Here is a 12,249-nt window from a genome sequence, read left to right as displayed (position 1 = left end):
ATTGTATTTTTGAATAATGCCCTGAGTTTGCTTATTTGTTTATTATTTTTTAAGATCTATGAGGTAGTCAAAGAATATCCTATGATAGGCTGGCTTCCATAAAATTAATTTTCTTTTTCATTATGAAATATGCCTGTACAGAATTTGGAAATCATAAAAGTGGACAAAGAATCAAATAATAAACTTCTGCCTGAGTTTAAGTTTCAAAGATTGCTGTAAATTCTCATAGGCTTTGCACGTAATAATTGCTTATTGATGTCTAACTCTTTTTAGAATATCATCCACCACTTACTAGCTGGGCAGCCTTGGGCAAGTTACGTGCCTTTTCTTAGTCATCTTTGTCATCTTCTCTATAATGAGGATATAATAACAGTACCTACCTCTTAAGTTTGCTATAAGGATTAAATGCTAGTTCACCGAGGAGAATGGAGTAAAGAGAAGTAGACAGCATACATCCATTCCACTGTGTTCATAACTTTCTGCAGGAATAAGAATAGAGTGCCCTCATTGCTTCATATGCAAATGAGAGCGCAGGAATGAGTGTGTGCACTTGCCTGTGTGTGTAAATGGAGACTTTCCCTTTGCATTTAAAGCATTTAAAATGCATTCAAGTTTACGCCCACCATTGGCCCTACAAGAATCCTATGAGGCACAGATGAAATTTCTTTGTAGGTACCTCTTTCCTCACAAGAGGGAAAAGGTAAATTAATTTAGCATTGAAATTAAAAATGAACTATAAAATATGTATGTATCCTGAAAGAAATCATGGTCTTTTAACTATTGGTCTGAGGTTATAACCTTCATATTTTTTCTTTTTTGAAAATCTTATTTTCACTCTAATAAAAATCATCAGCATTGTTATAAATTTACTGCATTAACTCTATAGACCAATTTGAGGAAACTTTTTTTTTTTTGAGGTGGCAAATGGTCTTTGCTGACATGTTTGCATTTCTGTTCTAGAATGTACTTCCACCCTGTGCTTCTGTTTGTAATCCTCCTGCTTAAAATGTTCTCCTAGCTCTGAAGCTGAGGACACAGAGAGGATGGTTCTGAAACTAGAATACTACTTTCTTTTGGAGAAGTGACCTGTAGGAAGAGGCAGCCTGGGTTGGTACACTACTGAAAGCTGAAGTAGAAGCAGCATGTACAGGAGACTGAACCACAGACTGAAATCATGAGAGCGGAATTAGTCATAGTTCAGCCTGTTGTGCAAGTGCTCTCAACAAGTTACATAACCTCCGAGCTCTGGTTTCATAACCTGCTCCATGGGAACAATAACATCTACCTCGGAGTGAGGAAGACTAAATGAGATACCCGTGAAATGCTCTGGAAACTGTCAGCACTGTGCAGATACCCTACTACAGGGTTTTTATGCTCTCTCGGTGTCAGTGAAAACCCCACGCATTACCCTCAGAAACCAGTCATAAACCGAGTCACACCATACTTCTCTAATCAGAATATCCCAAAGGTATGGTAACATGATCTCTTGAATAAATGTTCAGTGAGTACCTGCTATGATATAGGTATTGTTCTAGCTCAGCATGTTCAACAGAAAAATAACGTTCTTAACTACAAATGTACATTTCTAGTAGCCACATTAAAGAAGGTAAAAAGAAACAGGCAAGGTTAACTTTAATAATATAACTCAGTATATCCAAGATATTCAGCATATAATCAGTATTAAAATTATTAGTGAGATATTTTACATTATGTTTTGGTATTAAGTCCTTGAAATCTGGAGTCTATTTTAATCTTATAGCAGCACATCCCAATTCAGATTAACCTTATTTCAAATGCTCACTGTCCACACATGGCTAGTAGCTACTATATTGGCTCTCTGTCCCCTTCTCAATGTTGGGGCTATAGCAGTGAACAAGATAAAGAAAGTCCTTTCCCTTGGGAAGGTTCCTCTAGCGAGGGAAATGGACAATGCACAGCACACATGAATAAGACAATAGTGGAAGGTGCCACAAAGAAGATAAAGTAGTACGTGGGAGTGCCTGGGAGGGAAGCTCTCTCGGAGTTGTTGACATTGAGCTGAGAGGCCTGCGTGGTTAAAAAGGCAGGGCTAGTCGTGTGCAGATATGAGGGACGTTTCTTCTAGTCAGGTGGGGTGACCTTGCAGTGTGTGATGAACCAAATGGTATGGCTGGATTATAGTGAGCAAGGAAGTGTAGGATAAGGCCAGACAAGATTGGGGACGTAGACTTGCTTTAGAATAAGCAGACATGAAGGCCATGATTAAGAAACTGAGGTTTTATATTAAATGAGATGGGAAGCGAGTGGAGGGTTTTAAGAGGGACGTGAGGCACGTGAGTTTATAAAATACAAGTTAGACTCCTACATGTTAAAAAAAACCTTATATAATTCAGTTGACCAGATGACCACTTTTTAAATATATCTGGAACCAATATCTCTTTCCCATTCTTGAAATAAACTTATATGTAAGTCAGTCTCTTATCTATAGGCGTTTCTATGATTTAGGGAGAATATCTTCTGAGCACTTTATTTTCCTTAACTACCTTAAATTCCCAAAGAATTCTGGTGTTTTACTTAGTATGAGGTTCTCACTTTAATTGGTTTATAAACAAAATGCCTTTGAGGAAAGACTAAAAAAACGTTTAAACAATGGATCTGCTCATTGTTTTTTGCTCTTTGGCAGACATGTGCATTGCTATTGCAATTTCTCTTCTCATGATCCTGATCTGTGCAATGGCGACTTACGGAGCTTACAAGGTAAGCAAGCAGCTTCGAAATAAGCTGGGCCTTCAAGAGATTTAGACAGAAACACATTGTCGGGGAAGGGACTCTTACCGTGTTGCTGCAGCCTAATTTGGATTAAGTGTAGTAAGTAAGAGGGCTTCCAGCAGGGGCCTGTTGGCCAGTGCCTACTGTGTCCCATTGTGTCTAGTCGTCTAACGAGAGTTCGCTGCCAGGTGTGCTCAGCTCTTCCTCAGCTACCTGTAGATCACTCATTCCCACTTCTGAACTCCAATACCTCATCCCCACCTTTCCTTTTTTTCTGTCCAAAATGTCATAATATAGCCAATGTTGCCTCAATTCCCCATGAGCATGTGTTAAAAAATTTTTTTTTCCTGTTTAGAAAATAATAATAAGCTGGGCCTTTTCCTCCATTCCTTACATGTGTAATCTGTACCATTGTCTGAAAGAAGTGAGATGTAATCATTCTCAGTTTTCTGTAGAATCTTTGGGAGTTTAAGTCTCTTGTTAATATTACGTAGTACTAGGAAAACCAGTGTAGTCTAAGAAATGTTCACTGAGATTTGTTTGACTCCTTCTGTTTGGCTTATCATCACCACCTGGTCTAATGAACTGCTGTTCCTCCATTTCCCTGCAGATAAGAAAAGATTTCTCTGAATTAAAAGAAATAACGTTCTATAATATTGAACACATGAACATTAACATCATATTTTCTCTTCTGTTTAGCAACACGCTGCTTGGATCATCCCCTTCTTCTGTTACCAGATCTTCGATTTTGCCTTGAACACCTTGGTTGCGGTCACTGTGCTTGTTTACCCGAGCTCCATCCAGGAGTACATACGACAGCTGGTATGTGGCCGTCACACCTGCTGCTTCTCTTCTTGAGGGAAACCTGGTTAAGGAAGGGATACGGAGGTATTCACATAGACATGCACCCATAGTAATTTGTGGATTTTTAATTTGCATCTGAGTTACTGATTGGAGATTTTTTTAATGTTATCTTGAAGGTGAGATTTTTGTTGAAGTGCTTTTTGGAAAAAACGTACCCTCCTGAGATAAGTTGGTGGCTGTGGTGACGGTATTAGATGCACCTATGTAAACTAGTTACTAGTTGTCTAATTTTTGTAAAATGCAGTTTGCTCAGTTGCCAGCAAAGGGTAGCTTTTTGCCTCTGCTGTTGTGTGGGAAAAGTGGAACTCTGCTGTGTGCCGCGTCCCAAACTTGTGTGGCCACAGAGTGCTTTCTTCCCCAAGCGCTTTTTTTTGCTTTTTGTTTTTTGTTTTTGGATTAGTTTTCTGAATATCCTTTGTTACCATATGTGCAAATATTGATAGCTGGATATTAGAAAGTTTGTGGAGGGTGTGACATTAGACTACTTTTGTGCCTTTACATTTAAAATATATTTTTTAATGTATTGATTTTTAAAGAGAGACATTGACCTGTTGCTCCACTTATTTATTCACTCATTGGCTGGTTCCTGTCTGTGCCCTGACTAGGGATTGAACCCTCAACCTTGGTGTATCAGGACGACACTCTAACCAACTGAGCTATCCGGCCAAGTTTGTGCCTTTTACAGTTTTAACCTATGTGTTTTAAACTGTGAATGTGTCTTAAAATTCAGTTTCTTCAAAGTCTTAGAATGTTTTAAATGGAGAGAATGTTCGCTCTTTGGAGATTTTAATAGTCTCTGAACATGGGGGAAGGAGCAGGGTTGTCCTGGGAAGGGAGAGCTGAGACTGGGATTTGATGTGACATGGAGGTTGAAGAGTTCAGTGGGGAAAAGGGTGGGTGGAGGGAGAGGAGGAAGTGTGGCAGCAGAGGTGTGTGGTCTTGTGGAATCGTGCCCAGACCACGTAACTGGTTCTCAGCAGACCTAGACTGAAAAGCCTCCAGTGTTTAGCTCCTTAAAAGTGTCTTCTAGGTGGTTGTTGTGGATGCCAGTTTGGTTAGTAATAGCTTCTCTCTGTTTGAGAAAACAAGTCCATGTTTTGGTAGAACATTGTGCCAAGAAAATTTTTGTGTATTTCCCATGTGCTAAATTTATGTTACCCCTTGTGGTATACCTGAGTTTGTGCAGGAGGTTTATACAGGGTGGGACAAAAGTAGGTTTATAGTTGAGAGTACATGAAACACAAAATTTATTCTTGTATAGTTACTTATTGTATTATTTTCCATATGAATAACTGTAAACCTACTTTTGCCCCACCCTATATATATCAGCAGATTGTACAGAATCCTCTGTCTTTAAAGGCTTGTGTTTTTGCTCTGTAATGATAGTCTGGTGCTGGGATCAACCTTGGAAGTGTGGAGGAATCCTTATCTCTGCATAGCCTGTCACGTGAGGGGGCTGAGTATATTCTGTGCTCCAGCCCACATGTTGCAGAGATTTATGAATAGGAGCACAGAGCCTAATATGTAGGCAAGTGTTTAGAACACTGAGAATACGACCTAGACTTTGTACTGTACCCCACACTCTTCAGTCACCGGACTCATTTGCTTTACAGCCACTAGTAGTAAATGAAAATATTGGTAATACTGACAGTAATTTAATAATCTCGTTTTGAAAAATCACCATCTACTTTTGTTTGTAATCACAAACCAAATAAAACAAGTAAGTATGTTCTACTTAAAAATCAGTTTGGGCTGAAAGAGTGAGGTCTGCAGATTATCACAATGCCTAAGAGGCAGTAATGAAAAGATTGTCAAAGAGCCACTGATTTTAAGGCCCTTGTTGACAAGTTGAGATGTAATGAGTCCAGAGAGGCTGTTATCTGAGAAGGGTGGGGGAAAGCACCCACTAATGCCTTTTCTGTTTATGTGGAGTCTTAGAAAATGCAGTTAAAATAAGCTGTGCGTGTGTGTTTATGGGTCTCAGCTGGATACAGAAACAATCTTCACTTTTCTGGGGTGGGGGGAGGAGTATAAAGGTCTTTATGGAAAGGGTCACATACTTCCACTTTAATCCCTGCCCTCTTTTTTTTTTAATTAGACATAGAAACAATAGGATTTCATGTTGGCCTTGTGAACAGCAATTGGTTTTATTCTTACCCTTTAAGAAAAGTACTCAAAAACCCTTCCAGGCTCCAAGGGAAGAGGCCAGTTGATCACAAAGAATGACTTAGATTTTATTTCTCAGATATTTTACCCAAATTGAAAGGAGACTCTAAACGTCACTCAGTGATGCTCACCCTGGGGAGGAGGGGCCGAGCACATGAGTCATGAGTATTCTTTATATTCTTCCTTAACATTTGGAACTTTTCTTTGTTGCATCTCAAAATACTGCTAATGTGGAATCCAAACACGTAGTACTGGCTGATAAAGAAGAGATCAGAGGTGACAGTGCGCACTGGGGCTCTTCCCTGCACCCTTACCTGGGCCAGTTAAATGCAGGGCTGCACCAGTTAAATGCAGGGCTGCACTCCGTACTGTGCTGGTGCCTCAGGGTGAAGCTCTGTCCCTCCCAGTAACCACAGTAGCCAATTTTGATAGTCCTAAAAAGGTATCCTTTGACCTGGTAGTTAATCAGTATGGTCAGATGGCAGAACTGATTTTTTTTTTTTAATATTATAAATACCTCCCGTTATAAAAGATTCTGCTCTTTGAGAAGTAATATAAACAAAATGCTGTATATAGAAGACACTAATTGGTTTCTCCCCCTTGCCTTGCACAGGCTCTTTAGAATGGTTCAGAATTTGCAGGAAATCTAAATATCAGAGGTATATAAAGTCTACTGCATTTTAGCCCTGGCTGGTGTGGCTCAGGGGACTGAGCTCAGGTCACTGCTTTGATTCCCAGTCAGGGCACATGCCTGGGTTGCAGGGCCAGGTACCCTGGTTGGGTGCATGCGAGAGGCAAGAGGTCAGTGTATCTCTCACACACTGATGTTTTCCTCTCTTCCTCCATCCCCCTCTCTAAAAAAAATTAATAAATAAAGTCTTTAAAGGAAAGAAAAAGACTACTTACTGCCTTTTAGCTTTTTGTATAGTAGGAAGGCAAAGGTATGTTTTCAGGTCTCATTCATGAATCTTACTCCAATTTTTCCTTTCAAGAGTTGTTGCCCGAACTAGGAACAGACTATGCGCTCCTCACCACACCGTTCGTAGCTTTTTCATTAGTAGAGGTGGGCTAGAAATTCTGTAGGGGTCCTTAGTAGCTCTCTGCTTTGACTGTTTTTCTGATAGGCATATCTGATTAATGCCTAGGGAATATAATCCTGAATGATTAATGAGATTTGCTAATGACGTGCTTTTCTTTTGCAGCCTCCTGATTTTCCCTACAGAGATGATATCATGTCAGTGAATTCTACCTGTTTGGTCCTTATTATTCTTCTGTTTATCAGCATTATCTTGACTTTCAAGGTAAGAATGAAGATTTTACTTACTGCCTGAATATTCTTAAATGTATTCATGAGTGCCCAATAAGTAAACAAACTTGAGTCAGCTCATTTTCTTGCTTCAGATGTCTGCACTGCTTTTTGATTTCCTGACAGTTCTGTTCCTTCTCTTATCTGTGGGAGAGATAAAAACCCTCCTTAGACTTCCACAGGCCAGTCAGGGGATATTCGAAAGTCTGTTAGGATGAGAATAAATTGATGAAATGTTATGCATTATGTAGTATATATTATGTGCTACAGCATTTATTACAATGTTTGTAATTTGTTTCTAAAATGCAATATATTCTGAACATCATTCTATTACAATTTATTATATGAATTTATCGTTATCTAATAAATTACTTAGTGTTGGACATCGAGACAGTGTCTACCTTTTCAGTTAATATTGCTGCGGTGAATAAATTTAAATACATCTTATGTATACTTATACCTTCCTCAAGATACATTTCTTAAAATTAGAAGGTATGCATAACTTGAAGGCTTTGATAGGTTGTCAAGTTGATGTCCATAAAAGTGGAATGAGTTAATACCCCTGTCAGCACTGTTTCCTCTCCCCCTCAGCATCTGAGGGCTATCCTTTCTCATCTTTGTGAACCTGATAATAAGAACATCACAGGAACCCACATCTGTGTGCTACTAATGCGTAGAAAATTCTCAAATGTTGAGAATTGTTGAACTTTGAACTTTTAAGTTTTAATATCTTTCACAGTCTTTATTTTGATGTAAAATTACCCAGTTCTTCAAAAATCAAACCTCAGTAAGCTTGAGGAAGCTGCATTCAGGAAGAAAAGTGATTTTTAAATAGGTAATATGATGCAGTGAATCATTCAAAGAAAGTGATTCATTGAAAATAATTTGGGTCTACATTTTCCCCCATGAAACACACTGAATATTTTGATATTGCATGTATAGTTTCATGGTTAAAGATTTGGGTGAGATTTTTGCACAGATGTTGAGGCTTACCACCTCTGCAGCGCCCACTCCCCTCCACCCCAGCTTCCTGGCTGCTCCGTCAACCCAGATCCTGTCCTGTACCACCCGAGACCACCCAGGCTGCATGTGGCTTTGGCAGGGCCCCTGGCGAGAGGCCACAGACTCTCATATCCCACTTACTGCAGTTGTCTTTGGAGGCTAGACTCCCCTTTAGTTTTTCCCTGGTTTTGGTGCCTCCCCCTTGCCCTCATATTGTGTGTGTGTGTGCCAGTTTTTATCGTTTTTACCTGCAGGAAGGTTCAGCTGACGAAGCTACTCTGCCATTACCAGAAGCTCAGAAGCTGGAACTTCCCGCTCTTTAAAAAGGCATTTTAATTCTGTAGGCATTTTCATTTGTATTGGAAATGCTTACCTGAGATTGTGAGTCCGAGGACTAGATTTAGCTTTTATCACTGCCATTTCTAGCTGTGACCAGAGCCTTGGTTTCTTCATTTACTAAAAAGCAGTGATAGTTAAAAAGACATTCTGTAGGGGGGTACTGTGAGATCCCAGTGTGGTAATGTATGAGAACATGCACTGCTCATTCATTTATTCAGTAAATATCTATTAAGGGTCTCCTTGTGTCAGGCCATGTTTCAGTAGTTAAGTCAGAAAAATTCCTGTCCTGTGGTGCTTTTATAAATTTCAAAACAGTATTAATTATCATAATGAAAAGACACTCTCCAACCCATGAGAAATGTGTACTTGTTTTAATATTCATTTATTTACATATCTCCTCCACTTAACTAGATTTCATTTCTTTGAGAACATAGACTATACCTTCATTTTTATTTATTTTTTATTTTATTTATTTAGTTTTTAAAGATTTTGTTTATTTTATTTTTTAGAGAGGGGAAAGGAGAGAAACATCAGTGTGTGGTTGCCTCTCATACCCCCTACTGGGGACCTGGCCTGCAACCCAGGCATATGCCCTGACTGGGAATCAAACCGGCGACCCTTTGATTCGCAGGCCAGCGCTCAACCACTGAGCCACATCAGCCAGGGCTATACCTTCATTTTTATATCCCTCTTAGTACTAAGCTGATGCCTCACACATGGAGAATCAGTAACTACTAGTTTATAAAAATATGGGTATATTTGTTGTGGTTTCACATATGAGTGTACCCCCATTAGTGGCTTTTACAACCTAAATTCGCTGTTACTCATTGATAAGGTTTATCACCACACCAGCTCCCTGTGAGTCAAAACCAGGACACATGTCAGTTCCTCTCCTTCCAAAGACAGGAAAGGGAGCTGTGCTTACCCGCCAGCTCTGCAAGTACACGATGGATGTGATTTGTCAATGCAACCAACTTCTCTTTACCAGATTACAGAAATGTCAAATAAGAAATAGTCACTGAAATAAGTCACTGGGTTTTTAGAGGCAGCAGGCCAGAGGTTTTCCTCCTATTGGAGTGTTTCGTGAGTGCGGACTCTGGGCTTGTGAAGTCCCAGACCCCAGGCACTTCCCCTCTGCTGGTTAACCTTCTCATTACAGATCTGTCACTTTAGAGACCTCCCTTCAGGAAGAGCTCGTGTTTTAAAGACTGCCGTTAGCTACCAAAATAATGGGTGACTAGTTGTGTGATATACCACATAAGTAATATGTTGTACATTCTTTTTTCATTTGTATTGAAATTCTCAAAAAGTAGGGCTTTTTTTTCCAACAAAGATTGAGTAAACTGAAGGTTTCGGTAAATTAAATATATTGTGTGCATTTTGCTCAAGAAAGAGGACCTTTCCATCTCTTTCTTCCTCATTGTTAATAGCTCGAGGTTATTGCTGTTCAGGAAACATTTTCATAAGATAGCATTATACATTTTCATCTTACTTTATGTGAGAAGTAACCACCACCAAATCTGCATGCTGCCTAAGACAGACAGTGTTCTGAGCAGAGTGTGACAGAATATTTTACCTCACTCTCTAGTAAAGTGTTGACAAGCACTCCTTCTGTCCTTAAATGTCTTTTCTATAAAACAACTTTATTGAGATGTCATTCATTATTGTAAAATTCCCCCATTTAAAGTATCCAATTCAATGGTTTGTAGTATATTCCCAGAATTGTATAATCACAGCTTTGTGGTTACACAGTATAATTTTAGAACATTTTTATCACATGCCATTCACCCGTACCCTGCCCCTTTCCCCGACAACCACTAGTCTCCTTTGTCTCTGTAGATTGGCCTGTTTTGAATATTTCACACAAATAGAATCAATATGTGGTCCTTTGTGACTAGTTTCTTTCACTCAGAATAATGTTTTCAAGGTTCCTGCATGTTATATGTAGCATATGTCAGAATTTCTGTATTATTTCTGAATAATACTACATTGCATGAATATACCACATTTTGACTATCCGTTCATCAGTTGATCGTCAGTTGCATTGCTTCCACTTCTTGGGTATGTGAATATGCTACTGTGAACATTTGTGTTCAGGTTTTTGTGTGGACATATGTTTCCATTTCTCTTGGGCACGTACCTAAGAGAACGTGGGTATTCGTTCTCTCAGAGTGGTACTCAGAGTGGAATCACTGAGTCATAGGTGACTCTGCCTAACCTGTCGAGGGACTGTTTTCCAAAGTGGTTGCACCATTTTACATTTCCACTGACTTGCAGTGTATGAGGATTCCACTTTCTCCATATTTTTAAACTTCTTTTAATCAAAGGATTTTAAAGCTTCTAGAAAGGGATTTTGAAATCATTTAGTTCTAACCCAGTTGCAGAGATTGAAATAAAAGTACAAAGAGTTCATAGTTCAAATGTCTCCCATGAACTCCTGCTTTATTTCTAGCATGTGTTTATTCTGGACATTAATTTGAATATCTTCTTTGGATATTTCATTGTGAAAATGGAAATGTTTTAATAAATATCATTGTTTAACAAATGTACGTGCTATAATCCATTTTTTAAAAGATTTTATTTATTTTATTTTTAGAGAGAGGAAGGGAGGGAGAAAGAGAGGGAGAGAAACATCAGTGTGTGGTTGCCTCTTGTGCACCCCTGAGTGGGGACCGGGCCTGCAACCCAGGCATGACCTATTGGGAATTGAATCAGAGACCTTTTGGTTCACAAGCCTGTGCTCAATCCACTGAGCTACACCTGCTGGGGCTGTAATCCATTCTATAAAAATTGACTTGATAATAAAGTCATAGATAATCATGTAGAATAAAAAATTCCAAAGACAGTTTAAAATGTGGTGAGAAATGGCTTATTTGTTCTGTGAATTTTGGAGCAATAAATATGTTTGGCCGTTGGTACTACCTTTTCTTAGAATTTCTTGTTCTGCTCTCAGCCCTCCCCTCCCCACCTTCACCACCTTCTGGGGTGGTGTGATAGAATAGGGCTAGAGTAGCAGCCTTTGCCAGAAAGCTACTATACCCAGTATGTGTAATTTTAAAGTCTTTTTAGTTTAGTAGAGTCGCTATGTTTATTTATAATTTATGTAAATAGAACTTTTGTAACATGGCCTTATTTATGCTGATATTTGAAATTTTCTGAAGTTTGAAAACCGAAGATCTAATAATCACTACTCCCTTTCAGGGTTACTTGATTAGCTGCGTTTGGAACTGCTACCGATACATCAATGGCAGGAACGCCTCCGACGTCCTGGTGTATGTTACCAGCAATGACACTACGGTAGGTGCCAGTCACTCGTCTGCCCACATCAGCTGTGTGATGGCTTCTGAATGTTTCTAGTGTTGTCTGCTTTTACCTTTCGAAGATTTTATTTATTTGTTTAGTTTTATTTGTTTTATTTATTTATTTATTTATTTGTTATGCTAGGATTTTAGCATAAAACTCTTCGTATGCTCCCCGACAAGGGACAGAATTTGCAATCCAGGCATGTGACCTGACTGGGAATCAGACGGGCAATCTTTTGCTTTGCAGGACGTTGCTGAAACGAGCCACACCTGTCGGGGCTGTTGGCTGTGTTTTTACTGTTGTTGAAACATACTCAGGAGTTGCTTAGGCATCAGGGGATTCATAGTTGAATGAAATACCTTTCATTTTCCTTAAAGTTTATTAAAATCCAGATGGCTCAATGTCTGGTTTATTTTAAAAACTATTACAGATAGAAAATAGATGTACCTTCTCCATATTACGTATCTTAAACCTGAATTACCAAACATCGTATATAATTCTGCGTAGTATCACTATACTAT

General features: G+C 39.0%; 1 protein-coding gene across 1 annotated transcript in view; it reads left to right on the top strand.

The window, feature by feature from the left end:
* The window catches only part of LAPTM4B (lysosomal protein transmembrane 4 beta), a 62,561-nt gene that overhangs the window by 30,046 nt on the left and 20,266 nt on the right, over positions 1-12,249 (top strand). Inside the window, exons 3-6 of the mRNA XM_024572473.4 lie at positions 2,663-2,736; positions 3,448-3,570; positions 6,981-7,079; positions 11,627-11,722. Coding sequence (XP_024428241.1) covers positions 2,663-2,736; positions 3,448-3,570; positions 6,981-7,079; positions 11,627-11,722 — 392 coding nt within the window. The remainder of the gene's footprint in view (positions 1-2,662; positions 2,737-3,447; positions 3,571-6,980; positions 7,080-11,626; positions 11,723-12,249) is intronic.

The sequence above is a fragment of the Desmodus rotundus genome, chromosome 8 (assembly GCF_022682495.2).
Source record: "Desmodus rotundus isolate HL8 chromosome 8, HLdesRot8A.1, whole genome shotgun sequence".
In the NCBI taxonomy this organism is placed as follows: domain Eukaryota; kingdom Metazoa; phylum Chordata; class Mammalia; order Chiroptera; family Phyllostomidae; genus Desmodus; species Desmodus rotundus.
This window is presented reverse-complemented; position numbering and strand designations above follow the sequence as displayed.